The sequence below is a fragment of the Dendroctonus ponderosae genome, unplaced genomic scaffold (genome assembly GCF_020466585.1).
Source record: "Dendroctonus ponderosae isolate FM_Combo_2020 unplaced genomic scaffold, Dpon_F_20191213v2 Dpon_F_20191213_1, whole genome shotgun sequence".
Lineage (NCBI taxonomy): Eukaryota > Metazoa > Arthropoda > Insecta > Coleoptera > Curculionidae > Dendroctonus > Dendroctonus ponderosae.
Genome location: NW_026017110.1, coordinates 52,429,538 through 52,450,556, shown reverse-complemented (window position 1 = coordinate 52,450,556; position 21,019 = coordinate 52,429,538). Strand labels below are relative to the sequence as shown.

The window sequence follows — 21,019 nt, the reverse complement described above, 5'->3', positions numbered from 1 at the left end:
CTTCCATCCAATTTACGTGTTTTGAGTATTTCATTTCTCCTCTGTCAGTGTCAAATTGGATTTATAATAAATAGATATAAATCATAACGGGTCGTTGAAGCATCAATCTTAGGTCCTAACAAGATAAGTGGGTCTACCTAAATAAAGCTTTAACAATTTCGACCATTAATTATCCGAAGGAATAGGTGCACGATAATTAAATCAACTTTTTTATACTTTCAAGTAATTTTTTCTTTCAACGTCTTTAAGTTGTTTAATAGAATAGAGTGATTCCCGAAGTTGTTTTGGTCATTAATCTTGAGAAGCTAAAGGCATGCTAAAATTACTTCCTCTCCTGAAGAGCAGCTTGTATAACGTGATTTAATAATGGTTGGGTTAGTAAGGTAGAAAATTTGGTTTTAAAAACGGTCGTTAGACGGGGTGAATTGAGTGACGTTTTTATAAAATTTTGTTTGTAAGTTTCGATTATTTACCATCACCAAGGATTTTTGATGAACTGTTTCAAGTCGACTTCTTTAAATATGTTCGAGTCGCACTGGAATTGTTCAATGTCGAAGTTGTGCTCAGCCTTCGGGCACGACACTGGTTTGAACGCAAAAACACTCCCAACTTGTGGATTGATCAGTTTTTGGCCAAAAATTAGTGTCGTGCTCGAAGAGCTCGCCACAACAAACAAAATCGAAATTGTTCAATGTTTTCTTTGATTTATTTTCCTGACCGTGCGTAATTGTTATCATATTATTTGCCTTCCTGAGTTTCAGCCAAAGTGTGAAATACACATTTTTATATCGCTTATTTCATAACGTTTCGGCTAGACAATAGCGCCATCAACAGATTTAAAATTCATACAAACTCATAATTGGGAAACATTTTATTCTTTTAGGCCTTGGCGATCATGAAACCTCAAATTTGTTTGAATTATTATCTTGCCGAAACGTTATGCAATAAACGATATAAAAAAATTATTTCACACTTTGACTGAAACCCAGGAAGGAAAAGAATATAATAATTGTTCAATGTCGAAGTTGTGCCCAGACCTTCGGGCACGACACTGGTTTGGACGCAAAACACTCTCAACTTGTCGATTAATCAGTTTTTGGGCTAACAGGAGTATCGTGCTCGAAGAGCTCGACACAACAAACAAAAACGAAATTATTCAATATCGAAGTTGTGCCGAGCCCTTCGGACACCACACTGGTTTAGACGCAAAAACACTCTCCACTTGTCGGTTGATCAAGTTTTCGCCAAAAATCAGTGTCGTGCTCGAAGAGCTTGGAACAACAGACGTAATAGACTTTGTTCAATATCTTAGATTCAGTCTTAAGCATATCTCTTATCTCTCTTCGAAACCAAAAATTAACAGACTCTTCGCTTCCACAACGTTTCAATTTTGGATCATTATCAGACATTTTATACAAAGCTCTTCGAATGGAGTTGTGGGACGTTCTCAGAACATTTATGGTGGTGAAAAGCTGCACTAGATGCAGAAAAAACGCTTATCCTGCACGTTTCGTTTCCATTAGGAGAATTATAATCAGGCTTTCATTGATATATATTTTTTTTATTTTTGGTTGCTTGCACACACCGTTGCCAGTGTTTCCCAACAAGAAAACTTGTTTCATCCCATTGATAATAGCCAGTCGTTGACTCAGTTAAAAGATGTAAACTTGCGTCTCTGACTGTTAGAAATTTCGATGTTTTACCATTATCAGGATCTATTTTGAAAATTTATCAAAGGCGAAATATTGTTTTAGCTTTTATTTTGGTTCCCACCCACATTGCTAAATGTCCTTAGATTGTGATTCAAGCAAAAATTCTGAAACTGTGTTAAAATCCAAGCATGAATGAATTCATTTCTCAGCGATTGACATACAAATTTTATTGCAAAAGGCAAGTCATCAAAATAAAATGAAATCGATCATTAATTAAATTCTGCAAAAGCATAAAATTATTCTCTCATCGGCTTTCAAAATAAAACGAAAGACATTGAGGGGTTAAAATAGAAAGTTTTCATAATCCATATAGATCTCGAATAATTATAAAAATATTTCAAAGACTTACTGGACAGAAAACGTTCATAAATACAGAGGCAACAAAATATCTCATGGGTCCCATTTCACATTATTATTGAGGAACGTGAGTATCCTTTGTGAGCTTGCATGCAATTACGCAGACAACAACAACGTAGGTTTGCGGTCGGATTTCATCATATTAGAGAATACGTACTTTTTTTTTCATTGCTGTCATACTTTCCGACCTATTGCTATTTATGCTTTCAAATAGCCCACCCTGTATATTGTTTCCAATATCGCGCCATCAAATATCATCATTCATAGCTTATTTATTCTTCCAGTACAATGAAAATTCATAACTTCAAGGCACGCTAAAATTGAAATTAAATTCCCGTCGTGAAAAGGCGCGACTAAACACTATGGAGGACGCACAACAGAAGTTCAAAAAATGTGTGCAGGATGAACGGAATAAAACATAAATTTCAATATATTTAAATTAAAATTTGTTCCTTATATCAAACGGATAAAAATGTAATTATACTACAATAGATTTCTTCATAAGCATCAAGGATATTAACATTTTGAAGATGAATATATTAAAGTTTTCCTAAACATCTCATTACCAGTGTATTTACTACAGTTTTAATATGAAAGTTTAGTCCTTTCAGACCGAAAAACTCAATATTTGTGCTAACTTTCTGAATATTATTTTCAAATTAATTAGATCGCAATTAAGTTATGCGTCATTAACTGTTATAAATGTTCAGTAATCTCTTTCATATTTTATTAGTGGGTTTTTCGCCAAAATATTAAATGAGCTGCGGAATAGTGGTGTCCAAATAATTTAAGTTAACTGTATGTTTGACTTCATACAAGATTATTTTTTTTTTTTTTTTTACTGGCAAATTAAGCAAATATATATTTCAATTCTTGAATTGTATTTGAATAATTTCAGTTGTAAATATGTGACAATAAAAATGTGATTCTGACCTATATATTGTCACCTATTGATATGTATAGTAAGTAGCTTTATTGCCTCGCTGTATAAATTACAAAAATCCTACTACACATCAGTGTGTAAATCAACTTTACGGTTATTAAGACTGCCATATTCAGCCATTACTCACTGTAACCCTTATTTATATTTTCCGCTGTACAACGCAAAATCCGTAAAAGTTCATTTAGTATTCCGATTTACAATAAGCTCTTTCAAACATTTCGCTTAAAATATTTGCATAGTGTAATGACGTAGTCTTTATTTGCGAGAACTAATAAAGCCAGTAATTTGTTTTCAATTAATAACTCTACAGTTCTGTACAAATAGCATGAAATATTGGTAATGAACTTGTGGAACTTAGAATGTCGTTAATAAATAAATGTAGCTCATTTATTTACTGCTAAGGGCAGCAGATAGAGATATAAAGTTGCCTGCTCCCTGCAGATAAATGAGTATGAATTCAGCTGGAAAATACAATTTATTTTACATAGCTCTTTCTACAGGTTGAAGTGGTTTCATAATCACCTTAGGTTGTAAACTAAGTCATTTTCCAGCTATTGATATACAAATTACATAATATTTGATTGCAATAGAAAAATTTATGTAATAAAATAGAATCGAACTTTAATAAAATTCTGACAATTTTTCAAGCGTTTCTCTTTTATTATTATCGGCTTTTAAAATAAAGCAAAGGACATAGAGGGGTTATAAAATCAATTAAACGAACTCCACATACCAATTTACGCCAGTTTATTAAAATTTCGTATGAAAAATCTTATTTTGAAATTAATTTTTTGATGCCTTGTACCTCAGATGATCAACTTTACAAGACAGCAACATTACTTCACAGGTTACAATAAAAATAAGGAAACGATTTTGCATCAAACAGTCGAAGAGACTTTGGACTGTAAAAATACAAAAAATGCTATTGCTTTGATCCAAAAGGCTTCCTATTTTCCCGAATTTCGTCACTTTTAATTTGAAGTAGATTGTATCAGTTCTAATTTAGAATGTACCCAAATTTACGGAGCAAACATCTTTAACGCTTTAGAGGCGCAATAAAAATGCAAATTCGGCTTACTTAATATTATTAAAGCTTAATCCTTGACAGCAGAAAGACCAGCATGCACAAAGTTCCGCTTCACTGCTGATTTTTGTTTTTGTCTTGAATATTTAAATAATTTTTTGAATGCAAATACATTTTCGCATAGATATGACCAATTAATTAAAAGTTTAAATATAAATTAAAATGCGCTCTTCTACTAAGTAGTTGCGGATGAACTGTTTTAAACTGAAAACGAAGTTTCCTCCATTTCATTCTTAATCGTCAGAGAATAAGAGAACTATGGAAAAATGAGCGAGACCTGCTGAATTAAAATTTGTAACTTATTGCCAGCGCTGCTATAAGGGCGTTCATAAATAATCTGGAACTGACTTCATTTCAGCCTGGCCGCTAATAACTATTTTGCAGCTATGCTTTATTACTAGCATTTAGGCACAGATTATCTGAATTTTTCGACCCATTACATATTAGAATTGCTGGCTGTATAGCAAAGCAAAAAATGTATTATTGTCAATGAAAATTGATGCCAAACTCTGTTTTGTTTTTAGGAGAATTTTGATGGCAGCCAAACGAGCAAATGCATCACGACATTTCTACTGGATAGCCAGTGATGGATGGGGCAAACAGCAAAAGCTGGTCGAGGGAATTGAGGAAGTTGCTGAAGGATCAATTACAGTTGAACTGCAGTCTACAAACATACCAGAATTCGACACCTATATGATGACTTTGATACCAGAAGAGAACAAACGAAACCCTTGGTTCGAACAATACTGGGAAGATTTCTTTCAATGCACCCTTCCAAAGAATCTTCCTTTAGAAACCAATTATACTTTTAACATTTGCAACGAAGACCTGAGATTAGCAACTGAATATGGGTAAGTCGGGCGTGCTTTTCTAAATTAGCTTCTTGCAACACTCTTGAGAAATGGTAAGTTTCAATTTTAAGAAAAAAAATGGAACTGGAGTCACTTAACTAAAGTACCTCCGGCCAAACCATTGGCAACAAACTACTGTTATTTGTGACGGCATAAATAATCAAGCTATACTAAAAACCCTTGTCATAAAAATTCAAAACCTATTGATCGTTTCCATTGTGACCATTTAAATTCAAATTGTCTACGTATGTTTACAAATTTTGATCAGGGAATACTCTGGCTAGTATAAAATTCATTCAGCACAAAACTGCCAAACCGATTGTTTACATGTACCACTTTAAAACCATTTCTGCATGTTTCCGTGTCATATTTGCTAACTTTTGATGACTTTTGATGGCCATTCGAATGGCGTTAACTTTTACTACTGGTATTATTGATCATTTACCGCTACACGAGATAAACACAATTTATATTAAATCGCATTTATCTTCTGCTTTTGCTTTCGAATGACGGGAAGAATATGGACTTGTTATAAAACGAGGGTTACCATAAAGTTGAAGCAGCGAAGGATTAAAGAGCGGGCATTCGAAATGTCGCTAATCCCTTTCCTAATTCAGAGTCTGAAAAACTTCAGAAAGTTCAGCTTCAAGAAAAGTTTTAGGGTAGGTACGCTGGATGAAAATATATGTCTAAAACTGAGCTCAGACTTTGCTCTTGTTGTTTGTGTAAGAAAAGGTCTTAAAGCAGTGGAGGAAAATGGAAAAATGTATTTGAATTATAGTACCCTAATACGGGTTTATTGTTTGAAGGAAAACTTTAGCAGCGAAAGAATTTAATTCAGTGACTGCCCTAGATAACAAAGATCGTTTTACCTTAGCCCCATAATTTATCGACAAAATACTACAAAAATTCAGAGATCTCTTATTGTGTTCAAAGCACACAAATACCCATAGCACCCTTGTGTGCAATAACAGAAATGCAACTTAGTTTTATTAGCAGGACAACTTTGAAGAAACTTTTGTTGGACAATGCAAGTTAGACAATTCTCCTAAACTTCCGCAGAGCAAAACATGGAAAGGTCTTTACAAGTAACAGTAATATGAAGTAGGTACCTTTGTAGGTGTGATAACATTTATTTTCTAATTTATATGATTCTGTCACTATTTTGTGAAAATTTAAAATAAATTTGATTTTATTCATTCAAACTGAATAATACGTTTTCGTAAGAATTGAGGAGGATGCAGAGCGGCCTAACAAACGTGCAAACCATGTAAAATTCTCGAAGGAATTTGCTAATTATATCTAACCAATTAAGCAAGAAAACTTAGGCCGGGAGTCGATCTTTTACGATTCGCCGGTCTCCCGACGTTCGCTGGATGCAATTTGGGTTGCGTACCCGATCGGTTGGGCATCTGACGCACGCGCATTTTAATGTTATTGGGAGATGTGGTGGGAATTTGCCAGAGATGGATGTAGGCATCTCCGAACGATCGCCAAAGTTCTCAACTTCTCGTATTTTTTATACTATGTTTCATTTTAAATATATAGATAACGATCTCGATGTATTGTACAGTCAAATATGTACTATCAATATATATTCTGATAATTGATTAATGAATGGCAACAAAACAATTTGCACAATTTCCTTTGAGAAACGAAAGTGTTTTCTTAAATCGGCTTCAGTAAATTTCTCTAAGGTATTTTCCATATCTCGAATATACCTGAAAATAACACAATTCTTATTTGAATTGCATATCACGCGTGTTGATATTTTCTTTACGCACCTGGTATGTTCAAATCTAATTCCAAGTCCGACTTATCCCAATTAGCACTGTACAATAATACATCGAGACCATTATTTATATATTTAAAACAAAAATATTGTACAAAACACGCAAAGTTAAGAACTTTCGCTAACAATATAGATTTAGCAATCGTTCGGAGATGCCTACACCCATCTCCAAAAAATCTCCACCGCATCGCTCAACAACTTAAAAATGTGCGTTCAGCAAACGACGGGAGGCAGGCGCTTCGTAAGAGATCGACTATGCATATCGGTCTTAGACTGCAAAAACAAGAAAGCAATATTAAGTAAAAAATCTCGACAAAAATCGAAGTAGGAGGCAACTCACCCAGATTCCGATATTCTTGTACTGATTTGTCTTTGAAAATGCAATTCCATATTTTTAAGCAAACGGTAGAACTCCATACTATAAATGTAAATGATATGTTTTTAAGAAAGAGAAATGTTTTTCACCCAGGACACATCATCGCCTCGCAAGTGTAAAGAGCTTGAACTATTAAACAGTGTTTAAATTACAATAGTCATAATGAATGCTTGGTAGAGCAGATGGTAGCAAGTTTGTAATTTACGCATATTTGCCAAATTGCAATTTAACAGAGATAAAGCGCTCAATTAAATACTCACTGTTCTACAGTTAAATTTGCAACATCTATAATTAAATATCAAATTTGCAAACTCCATTAATAAAATAAAAACGATTAGCCTTTCATTTCAACAGTTCCTATCAGGTTGAAATAATTAAAGGCAAGAGAATTACTAAATAATCAAAGGCCAATTACATTAGTTCAATTGAAAATTGCTTCCTGTGCTGTTTAAAATGTATTCACCGTTGCTTTCCTCCGAAAGGCAATTAATTAAACAGTTGTTTCAAGTAAAGCAGCTAATTAAAATTAATAAATATAATTATGAAACTGACAATAAATACTGTAATTGGAATGAGGCAGATTAAACAGATAGAAATTATTGCTGCAAACAGCAATTAAACGATGACAGTTTACAAGCACCCTTTAATCCTAAGAGAAATAAATCTATTCTTTTTGAAGATTAAAAACGTGTTCTAATGACACCTAATTTGACAAAAAGGAATGTGAACTGTTTCATTTATTTAAAAGTTCTTCTGTCGAATCTAAAACAAGACTGCTCTTTGTTAATAGAAACTAGAACGGACTGTAGGCCGAGTGAAGAATATGTTTCAAATTGTTTCCCTTCGGTTGTTCAGACTGGAAAATAACAACAGCTCAGGATTTTCCACACACGCCCACTTTGAATCAGTCACTTTTTAAGCTTTTGTACTGGAATCGCTCTTTGTTAAGTGGAACGTTGGACTTATAATTATTGATCGTTTTATAAATACACTAAACAATAGTTAAATATTTAGTAAATTGTTAAAATGTTAAAATAGAAGCAATTATTTCACATAAACTAAATCATTAAATTTCTTATTTTGCTTTAAGTTTGCAACTTTATAATCACAAAAAATGAGCAACTGAATGGAGCAGGAAAGACGTTCAAATGTAAGTAAAAGAATTAGATATTGATTACATCAAATAAAGTTATCAAAGCGGCAATAAACCAACCCACTCTAATAAATATTCAGGTATATTTTTGAAAGTTTTCTCATTGACAGAACAATTCTTAGACAAATCTTTCCATTTATACAGGATTTTATGCCCTTTCCAGACAGGTGTAATGAATCCTTTCTCAGATGTCAACATGCTTTAACATTTCCCGGTGATTTTTCTCCGCTCCTCCTTTTTCACTGCATATCATTTAGAGGAATTTTAAATTGTGAGATTTATGACATGACAATCAGAAACGACTGCAAGCAGATTTACATACATTATGTTCACCATCATTTTGCTAATAGTAAAATAATTTTTTCTATGAAAGCGTCATTTTCAATTTTTCCCAACGATCTCCTCCATTTAATCAACACGTATTCAGACCTTGCATAGTAAATTAAATTCTCCATGGATATGTGCGATATGCAAATTGTGTTTTATCGTGTATTCGCGGACATCTAATAAGCAAATAATAAACATTTCATACATATAGCATTTGCAACAAAACGTGCACGATTGTGAAGAGTTTTTCTGATTTTTGAAGAATGAACGTTTATAAAATTTAAAATTATTTTTAAGGCAATATTTATACTCAGTGGGCTTGACATATATTAACATTTTGGACCAAAATCTGGGACGACATATACCCAGATAGGCAAAGATATATGGAGAACTGGCTATGAGTTGTCATGAAGAAAGCCCATTTGCACCCTATAGTTAAGCTAGATCTATACAAAAGAACTTTTCCCACACACCGAAACGACAACAAAAAGCCATACCACCAGATTGCTAACAGCCTCCAATTGAGGCTGAAGAGCTCACAACGGCAATATCTCAAATAAAGAATAAAAATGCTGCTGGTCCAGATAGAATACCACCAGGCGTGGTAAAGGCCGCACTGGCTGCAGCTCTATCGGAACTTGACACCCTTCTGCACATTCATAATACACGGAAAACATGAGTCCATTAAATTTAGGCCAATCTGTCTACTGGACGTATTCGGGAAACTTGAGTCATTGCAAACATGCTCTATAGCAAAATCAATGGAAAACTATAAGCCACCAATACGGATTCAGGAAAAGCCGGTCCACTAATGCAATACAAGAGGTGCTAAAGATCGTAAGTAGTACCAAATGAAAGGCTCCAAATAACCGAGAACTCTGCGTAATGGTCACGGTATAACGTAATCGGAGGAAATCATGCTAGCGCTGAAAGACATGGGAGTATCATTATATCTCCGCCGAATAATATCATGCTATATCTCGGAAAGATCTGTACTTGTTGGACGGGGCATGAGTATGCAAATGTGGAGTGCCACAGGGTGCTATTTTGGGACCTATCCAGTGGAATAAATTCTATAATCATGTGCTTACAATAGAAGTACCTACTGGGACCACCATCATTGGATTCGCTGATTACATAACCGTTACCTGCAAAGCAACAACACAGCTGGAGCTAGTCGCCCTAATGCTCTATGGAAGCAGGAAATTCAGCACAACAAAATCGCGGTTGAAATATATCTGAGTAGTATTCGCTCACAACTGTGAACTGAAGGAACTTGTGCTGGCATGTAGCAACAAACCTGAAAAGCCTATAATGGCACTAAGCAGAAATATGCCGAACCCAGGCGGACAAAAATCATCCAACAGGAAGACTATAGCAAACGTGACACATTCGGTTCCCCTGTATGCAGCGCCCATATGGAGCCAAGCCATAAAGTAGGAGAACTACAAATAACTCGTGGCAAGGGTACAACGAAGCGTAGCGCTTAGGATATGCTGCAGTTTTCGAACTGTTTTTACGGAAGCTGCATTGGTACTGGCCGGAACTCCACCCGTTGAAACAAGTATGGGTTGAAGGGAATACCAGTTGTATTTTCCCGAAGTAATGTTCGTGTTGTTCCAGGAAAACGAGAAGCCATGAGAGAGGAAATTTAAGTCGGGGCGGGTCCGACACTGCCTTAGTGTGCATAATACATTTCCTCATATCTAAAAAAATCTTAAAATTTCACAAATACTGCAACAAAATAAATTCATTCAATATTGCTTTACAATATTTGTAGAATATCCTCTGATCATAACTATGAGATTGCAAGGATTCGTGGACAATCAACTGGCTGGTTAATGGACATGAAACTTCGACCATACTTTAAATCCTTCTGTATTATGTACTGTGAAGGCTATTTCAACTCAATCTAGATGCGCTAGTTTTGAAGTTCTGATTTTTCGAAGATAATTTACTTATGGATTTCAATAACACAGTTTACACTGCACTTTCCCAACAATTTTATTTTAACGTAAAACTCACACTGTCTGGGCAATCGGCATGAGATTCTGATTTTTCAAAGATACATGCAGGAAATTCGTGGTTGTGTAGATGAAACAAACCTATGTTATCTACTTCACTGTTCTTGTTACATGCACATATTCTTACGATATTTTCCATTTGATCAAATTAACGGTTGGGCTTTAAACTCTATTTTAACAACGTTACATTATTCAGTACCTACATATTTTAATTTTCATCGGTCGGGTTATATTTTCAGTTTAACATTGAGACTTCCAACATCGATTACACTTGCCATTACCTCAAATAAATATCAATTATCTTTAAAAAATATATATTTTTAAAATGCCACCTACTGATTCTAAAAGGGAAGGCTTCAGCCAAAACTAATATTCTTATAAATGATTCTAAACCAAAACAAATCCTAACTATATCACCTGAAACGCATTTTTGAGCAAAAGAGAAATAGAAAAATGTGGTCAATTTAAAACACAAGCCAGCATAAATAATTGTCAGTTTTATCTGCGAGAGGAAAACATTTAGGATATTCTGGACTGCCAACTTATTCTAAATATTGTTATTTATATATTTTTCGTCCGACCGTTTTGCGAACCAGGGGTGTGATAAAATTTTATTTCCGGATGCATCATATAAATGCTCAAGCGGTCTTTGCATTCGCCGCTGGGTCATGCTTTATCAACTGGCTTGAAAAATGATCTTGCTTTAAATTCAAAAACTCAAGATACTTGGAGATAATTGTGTATTGCACTTATTCATACGTTATGGAGAGTATTGCCCATTTGTCAGTCACTGCTGATAAGCCCAAAAATGAATATCAAAAATATTCTACATATATATTTCATATATATGCTTAAAGATTATTTAATAATCATAACCTAAAATAAGTGTTTTATGTTATATTTGAGAAATAAACTACTGTGAAGTATGTACTTACTCCATTTTTATCAAAAAATGTAAATACCTTAAGTTACTATCGCAATTCAAGCCTGGAATAGCACAAATATTTTACAATTCAAGACATAATGTGTGGTTTGTTGAAATGAAACTAGAATTCGATTAATTTTGTTTCGCAAGTTCTGCTTGGGCTCAAAGTAAAACTTTTTGCGAAAGTTTATCACAAGAGCTTATCAGTTTAGTAAGCCTGGGGGAATTTGCTTTATGGTGCAGATTCACCGACTTTTCAATAATAAAACCAAGTACTTTTTTAGTAATTTAAGACTTGATAATGATAAACAGCTATAAATTTTCAATAAATGTCTATGTTAAACAATTATTTTTAATCCGTTAATCTCAAAGGTGGAGCTATGCAGTGTATGGCCAATTGCTAACGCTGTAGCACAGCGCCAGCGCTATAGAAGAACTACAAAATCTAGACAGAGTATCAGGAAAAAGAAAAAACGTACGCGTGCGCCAGCAGCTGCCCGTTTGTAATATTTCCCAGATTATTTGATAAACACGGCAAGACGCTAATGGGTCTCAGGTCCTTAAATTTCCGCGGATCACTTGGCTTAGGTAGTGGCGTCACTAGAGCTCTTTTCCATTCGCCACGATAAACGGAGTTCGCAAGGTGCTCAAATTTAATAGAGATAAATAATATTGATTTCTTGATAATGCTTATGAAATATTCAGCTAACTGCTTAAACGCAAACTGATTTTAAGTCAACTCCAAATGTTAAGACATATTTCCGTGACCACCAGTATCTGTTAGCCCTAACTAATAATTATTAATTGCGCCTTTTTTTCCCAAATAGCAAAATTAACGGAGACACAGGATATTAAATTTTAAATTACTGCTAAATAATTCTATCGGAAAGGCGCTTTTGCATTTAGTGATTGTTAATATCTGTTTCCAAGCAATGATTTGCAAATTAGTTATCAATAGAAATATACTTAAATTTAATTTTTTGTGACGTTTGTATGTAGTGTAAATGTCATGACTGTGTTACTTGAATCTTCATTCAACAGCCTCAAGCTTAATTTCATCCTAAGATATGAACAAAAAGGGGCCATCATGTTGGAAACGATGGCGTTTCTTGTCATGGTTGAGCCAATGGCCAACTTTTGCCAAAACCGCGCAAACTAAAAGTAATGTAAACATTTTGCTTGTTTTGTGAAAACCCCCAATAAGCGCTCCAACTCGATTTTTCTGAGATGTGAGCAAAAAAATGGCATCACGTTTGAAACGATTACCTTATCTACAGAAACGTGTAATCCACAAGGTATCTTCTTGTGTGTGTCTCACTTGACAAATGGGCTTCACACGGATTTTTATAACCAAAGCAAGTGGCGTCATGTTTGAGCCAATGCTCAATATACAATTTTTCCAATGGCTCGAAAGTAAAAATGATGTTAAAATTTTATTTCTTGTGTAAAAATGGCCAACATTTTCTAAGTAATGTTTCCCATCATAAGTCTGTGTAATTCTTTATCCAGTGGTAAAGAAATAAGGGTGCTGAATCAATTTGCCTCTAAGATGCGAGGAAAAAAGTGGCGTCATATTTGAAGGAATGGAGAAGCTAAATGTCTAATACTCAAATTTCGCTAATTATTAACTCAAGTTTCACTCGGTAAATTGGTTTTTCGATAGTATTAATACGAGCTCTACAGTTCAAATGGTTCATGAGGTATACTAAAAATTTAGTATCACTGTTGCTAAATAATCATAGCCTTTAACATGTCTATCTCCTTTAATTTTCATATCTGGGGAAGTGGTCAATAAAAATAACGCCCATTTTTTGAGCTGAAGCTACAGTTAAAGAAAAAAACAACTTAAATGATCCTCCTAACCTTTTTCTAGTTGTATATCTATAAAAAAATACATACCTTTGATGTCTATAACGGGACTATCGACCTGTCGGATCTGAACCTTCTAATCCGAAGAGAGTGGCAATATTGGACTTTTTAAGCGATTTTTGATCGGTCACGATCTTTAACCGTCGATATTTTCCTTATTATAGACCGAGAAACTTAACCGACAAAATTGGCTGTATTATGACGGCAAACATCTTGAATAAGCATATTGGTGAGCTTCTTAGGTCGGAGGCAATCTATTGAGCACAAAAAAATATGCAAGGGAAATTTTTATTTTTCTTAAAATTTCTTGAAAGGTAAAATAGATTTTTTGAAAAAATATCAACTCTCAAAATTCCTCAAATCTCACATAATTTTCATTGCAATTAAGTAAGGAATGTGAACGGCGCATGCAAAAATACCATAGAAGCTCTAAATTCTAAATAATTGACATTTTATGCGGTTTTTGGCCAGTCAGAATTTTTAACCGACAACATGTTCTTTATTAGGGATCCAAATACCTTGAATGCGCATAATAGAAAGCTTCTTAGGTCAGAAGCAATCCATTGAACACAAAAAATACATAAGTGAAATTTGGATTTTGATCGGAAATCAAAGGGTTGAGGTTGATTTTTTCGAAAACTATAAATTATTTCAATAGAACCTGGAATTCTACATCATTTTCTGCACAAAAAACGAGGAATGCAACTCGCTCATTGACAACTACTCTGAAATATTTAGATCCGAAATAAGGGACAATTTATGGCTCATTTTTTTATCATAATTTTATCTACTCCAACACATTAAATATGCATATCGAAGAGACTGAGATATCTGAAGGAATAGAGGTCGATTTTTTTGAAAAATATCAAGTCACTCAAAATGAATGAAAACTAATTGAAAAGCATGCTACTAGCTTTCAATTCGAAATAATTGACATTTTTCTCCCATTTTAAGCGGCTTTTGCTCAGGTGCAATCTTTAACCTGACAAATTTCTTGTTATAGACGCAAATATGCACTTTGGAAGAGAGGCCAGAAGCAAGCCATTGAACTTAAAACACCCGCAAAATGTCTCAAAACATTAAATTCCGAGGCAAAATCATTGTCGTCCTGGAGGGGCTCGGCACAAGCTCTAAACCCAACACGTTCAATTACGTTTTGATTGTTTGTTGCAAATGAAGTTTAGACTGTTTTTTCGTATCCAAGCGCTCAATTTTGGTTTTTTTTTCTTGCAAACCGTCCGGAGGTAAATGTTTAGAAATTTTCGAATCGTCAAATGAAAAACACCATTAGCTGGACAAGTTCATTGTATTACTTCAAGGGCAATCGATAGATAGATTGATAAGTAAGCAAACTTTAATTTGTCGATGAGTATCACGTAAAGTCCCTTTAAGAAATACCAACAAAATGTGATTTTTGTATGGGAAGTTGCCATGAATCGTAATCGTTTTCCCGTTTATAACCGGAAGCTGAATTTAAGATAACAAGAATGCTCACGAAATTAAAAAAATAACTGGTCAACGGACATTCACGAAGTGTAGAGGACTTTTAATAATTAGCTGATTACAAATAGTAGATAATTTTTATGCACTAGCTGCTTGGGTGCAAATGTATATTTATTTATTTAAACAAACCAAATTTGTGTGTGTTAATTGAATATTTCCTATTAAAATCATGCAAATTTTATCAGTCTGCTGCCTGTTTTCCACACATTTTTATTGCTACTATACTGTCCGCTGCAATAATTGGATTGCAAATTTTATTCAGGACCAAGCAGTAGGGTAGTATTTTGACAGAAAAGTAATCTCATTTAAAAATTGTCAATATTTACTGCTCTAAAACAATATGAGAATAATACATCCATGTCAATTTATTATCATTGACATTGTCCGTATTTTCAATGTCATTGATTAAAGGATTTCAGTTATTTTAACAATACAATATTCTATTGACAGGTCAGAGCTGTATATTTTGCTGTATCGAAAGGTCATTACAGTCTCCCTTTCCGCACAAAGTCTCGGTATTTTAAGGGTTTTATGATTTAAGAGAGTCTCAAAAAGATATTAATTACAGTTAAACATGTACGCATTGTTGAAACAGCGCGTACATTGATATCCAGACCCTAAATCCTAACAATTTTCATCTTTCCAGATACGAGCAAGAAAGCAAAGTACAATTTGTTGTGGATGCTGTGTATGCCTTTGCCCTGGCTTTGGACAAACTCAACAAAGACATGTGCATCGATTATGAACATCAAGGTGTCTGTCCTGAAATGACTCGATTTGACGGAGGAGAATTCTATGAATCCTACATATTAAACCTAAATTTCAATGGTAAGCTTCAGGTTGCATTCTTTTCAATCTGATTTTAAGTTTTTCGAAATTAAATTTTGTTGTTTCAGTCAAATTAAATTAAATAATACTTGAAAAATTACTGAAGATACCTTACGTATCATTTTGTTACAAAAAACGCGTTTCAGAGTTGATGTATAATCATGAATCAAAAAATCAGTTGTAAAAATTTTACGTAAGCATGAAGCTTACTAACCCATGCAGATATATGACACAGAGTGGTAACAAATTTAGGTAATAAAACAGCGTTTGGTTTTAATCTGTATAATTACAAACCAGTTCGAACTTTTGACAAAACTCATATCAGTTAATAGTTGGGATGGAAACGCCCACGATAATCCGATAAAGTGGTCAAAATCGGTGCAAAACTAAAAAATCTAAGCACTATTTAAATGGAATAATATTTATCGTATCCGCTTTTTTCTCCAGGAGTGTATATTAAAAACAAGTAAAAGAAAATATGTAATATTTATGTAATGAACAAGAAAATCAATTATTTTTAATCACATATAACCTATATGAGAACCAGCGTATCGAAAAATTCTGCATTTTATCGGTTATTTTGGTAACGAATACAAGAATATCCAGGGGCTAGAGAGTGATTTTTTCCTGTTGGCTTTGGGAAAATTGGATTGACGTAGTTAGCGAATTCATAGAGAAAACCTTTTATGGCGATGTATTCTTTTTGAATTTGTGTAACCACGTCAAACTGAAAACTTTGACAATATTCCACGCAGCAAATTCCACGAATCAATTATATTTTCTCTTTACAAAGCTCTGTATTTACGATGCCAATATTTAATATACTATGCAAAGATCGTGGAGATGCAAACGTTTGGAGTCTACTAAGTATTGATACTTTGGATTGTCAGCATCTCTAGTATCAAGAAAGTCCATTCTTAATAAATCGCCTTTTAAAGATAGATAAGTCCATTACAATGAGAAAAATTATAATTGGAGACTATTGTAAGAGCCGAATGAATTAATTTTCAAGTAATCTAACTTAGATTTTTATTATAATAAAATCTGTGTAGAGAATCTTCTGCTTCCGTTAACAGCAAAGATCAATGCTAATCCAATTAAAACACATTTGGTGCAAAACTCAAAAACATTGTAATTAATTTTATTCAAAGCTCATAATTGCACATCAGTAAATTAGGAACACAATTAGCAAGAAAAATGTCACCCTCCGGCAATTACATTCGAGAAAATTTAGTATTGCTACTCAGCAATTGCCAAGAATAAATGAACGTACCACATTATGTAGTCAATTAATAATATGAGCGATTGTGCCAATTTTGCATCGATGAATATCTGACAATGAGCCATTGTTATTGAAGATTAATTTTGCCATAACTTGAACATCGGAATGTTCATAATTAATTACTCATGAAAAATGGGATATGCAAGTATACAGTTGTCACCACATTGTAAAATAAAGTACTATAGATAATCCCATATTTCTCCACGATAGATACAACCGTAAGCATTGCGTCAAATGCATGAGTCTTTATGCTTTTATCAAAGTAACTTTTGTTTCTACATTGATTAGTCCAATTGGATTTGATAATAACTGTATAAATCCGCTGCAACTATTTATTAAATTCAAAATTTGTAAATCGCCCTTGGTTAAAATGCCTGACAACAAAGTTCGTCAAAAAAACCCCAACTTATATAGCTTTAGTTGATATTATCACCCTAATCTGGATTGTGACTGGACGTGTTAGACATGGTTAAAAAGATCACGCACAGAACACTGGGCATACATTGCTTTATCTGAAGCACGGCCAAATGGGCAACGCTCTTTTATTATTAAAAAATATTCAACTCTCAACCAAAATGTCAACCTAACAAACCGCTTTACCTGCAGATAAGGAAAATGTAAAAATAAACGTTTTATTGTGCCTTTAGAAATAGAAGTTGGAGTTCTTAATGCAAAAACTTTGAATTGATCAGAACCGGGTTGGATGCAGTTATAGAAAAAAGTGTAACCGTTCATTAGATTACACGTAAAGGCGGCTTCACTAACGAACCGAATTGTTGTAAACAATTGGAATGTTCGGTGAGAGCAATCAACAACTGTTTTGGATAAAATATTTTCTTGTATGAGAAGCTCAAATTTAATAAAACCATTTATTCAGCGTATTACTTCGAATAAGAAACGTTTCTTTTCAACCAAACGTGACAGCCTTGTTAAACTTTTAATGGGATTCTCTTGCTGATTATTTATTAAATAACTTTGGAAACTTCCCCACATTAAAAAAATCCGCAATTCAGGAAAAAACAAAAATCCGCAAATTGTCCATTAATAAAGGGTACGGTTTTAAGTAAACCGAAAGCAATAAATACGGTAAATTTAAAATATTTGCATTGCAAATGAAAATTGAAATGAACTATTTATTAATTTAACCAGTTATATTTAATAATTTAAGTAATTTAACGTTTTCATGTGGAGTTACTGTCAGTATGGCGTAGTAACATTTCTTCATCTGTCTAGTGGTTTAAAGGCAGGTGAACTAACGGTCGAATCACTTATGCAGAACATTTAAAAGCAGCATTTCTTATTAGCCTGTAATATACTGTAATTTTTGCTTTTCTTTAATTGGTAATAAATCAATAATAACACAATACAATAAAGTTGTTAATAAATCAAACACCTCAAGCAAGTAGACAATGAAACGCACGATATTTGCTATATAGTTCAACAACTAGATTTTCAATCTTTAGCCGTATAAGCGATATTAAAAGCATATCTAAAGGCGTCTCTATTTTATAATAATAAAAAAATCAAAAGCGCTGTAACTCTGGCAAAACAAATATTAATGTGGATATGGATTTTGAACCGGAGGCAATTCCAAATTCGAATTGCCGGTATTTTTGTTTCAAAATTATAGTTGGGTACACAATCAATACGAAATAATTGTTAACACATAGTTGGCGCGGAAGCATTCAAGCAATTAGGCAAGTTTCTGGAAGAACTTTTACGTATTTACAATTAATAATATTCAATAAATAATTTAAATGTCTTTACTATGTCCGTATGGTTGGAAGTTAAAGTGGTAAAATATATTTTCAAACTATTATTAATAAAACACTTTTCCTAAAAATATTCGGACAAAAAATGTAAGACGCGAAGAAGCATAACGGTTAGAAAATTCAATTCAGGGAAAAAATCCGTAAATCCGGCAAAGGAGATTAACGTTCACATATGGTGAAGCTAAAATGCAGAAAATCTGGTGATGGAAATTTTCATTGCATGAATTCCTCACAGCTACATACAGGGTATTTAGAGGAAAAATGGTCAAAAACTCGTATGGACTACACTAACTTGTAAATATTCAAATGCGTTATTATATTGTAGATTGTCCTTCAGATCTTATTCGCTATATTAAAGAATAACAAAAACTGTATTATAACCAGTAAATAATCCCCATAGCTTTAGCATTGCAGACTAATGTGTTCCGATTCATGAAAAAACAGCGGCTATTCGACAATATTTAATTAAGCAAACGAACGAAGAACAGTGAACAAAAGAGTTGTTTCAGTTGAGTCTACAATATCCAGTGCAACAATATATTCCTCAAAAACCAAATTTACAGCATAAAAATTATTTGTAAATTGCTCGAAAACCATAAGAAGTAGGAACTAAATATGTTGGCCTTAATGCGATCCGCTTCGCTTCCCTATACATCTAGAAGGGTTTGTTTCCAGATACCCACAACCAGTATAATGATGCTTGATGTAGAAGATTTGAACAAGTTAATCACGTCAGCAAATTGTGGCGAAAGTAAACAGACTAATTTCACCTGCTTTAATCAATTACAAGCCCAATGTTAGGAATTACCGCATTTAATGTATGACAAAACATGTCGTTGAGCAGCAAACTTCGAGCAAACAATATTGATAGTTTGGAGTGAAGAGAATATCAATTAATCTGTGTGATTGAATGCTAATATATTTTCCTAATTAAAACTTTTCTTCAGTCAAAAAACTTCGGAAAATTATTTTTGGCCTGAAACTTCGGCTCTCAATGTATCATGTCAAACATTAGCTGTTAAAAAAAGATTAACTTCTACTTAAAGCCGTTATATCAGCTCTTAAACGCTAAAGCCTATAATTATTTATGCGGAATTTATAAAGCCCAGGTCTTTTCAACACTATAAGGTATTAAACTTGGGAAATGGGGAACTTTCGCATTTTATGTATCTTTATGCGCTAATCATCGCAGTAACTTACTTTTCAATACACTGTTTTTAACCGATAGTAAATATTTAGACAAACTAATTTTCCAAACTTACATGTTAATTCAGACATGGCGTCTATCCTGAAACAAAACAAAGGAATTAGTCGCATAAATATATTATTTTTGCTTTAATCTTAATTGAATTTTACAAAATTATCCTGTTTGTTCCAGATCTGGTGGGAAGCCCAGTAAAATTCGACAAAAGTGGAGATGGGTTGGCTCGATATGACATTCTTAATTATCAGAGATTGCCAAATTCTTCGGGATATCATTATAAGGTAAGAAGTTTGGGCGAGCTTTAAGGTTCTTGGTTTTTATTGCTTTACTATTCTCAGATTAAAACTCGTTCTAGTTTTTATCCAGGAAATTTATTGATATTAAGTTCACTTTAATTGCTACATGGGTGAATAATTCTCCAAAAATTGGTAAAGTATCTATCATGCCATTATTTTTATTTAAAAACAGTGTAGGTGTGCAACATTTCTTATCCAATTTAAGTTCATTTCAGTTGTAAAAACTTTACTGGGGGAATAATAAAAATTAAATACCAAATCGGGTAGATATATAGAACGAGACCGAACATAGTCCCTAGCTAGATATTAACTGCTATATCAGTTTTACGTGTTTTTTAAAAACAATGAGTTAAATTTCGTATAGTAAACGCTAATGAATTTTAACATATAATGTTGTGTAAGAATTATTGTAAAAATGGAAATTGTTATCAATGTCCGTTGAAAAACTTTCCGGGCTTATAAGCCCTGGACCATTAGAATAATTAAAATAATCCACAGCTTATAAGCCTAGAAAACTTTCACCTTGAGAACCTTCGTAGTCTGATCGTTATGAATGCTTAAAATGTCCTAGATAAAGAAGGTGACAGTAAAATATAAAAAAACTGAGAAACTCTCCAACTGTATGGGCCAAATACCCTTCATCAAATCAGCAGAATTTGAAGTCACCCGATTTAATTTCGTTCCTTTCGCATTTCAACTGGGAATTTGGAAACATGCCACA

General features: G+C 33.5%; 1 protein-coding gene across 1 annotated transcript in view; it reads left to right on the top strand.

The window, feature by feature from the left end:
• LOC109533892 (metabotropic glutamate receptor) overlaps nucleotides 1-21,019 on the top strand; it is a 50,504-nt gene that overhangs the window by 4,261 nt on the left and 25,224 nt on the right. The window contains exons 2-4 of the mRNA XM_019899406.2: nucleotides 4,621-4,947; nucleotides 15,563-15,744; nucleotides 20,177-20,283. Of these exons, the coding sequence (XP_019754965.1) occupies nucleotides 4,621-4,947; nucleotides 15,563-15,744; nucleotides 20,177-20,283 (616 nt within the window). The remainder of the gene's footprint in view (nucleotides 1-4,620; nucleotides 4,948-15,562; nucleotides 15,745-20,176; nucleotides 20,284-21,019) is intronic.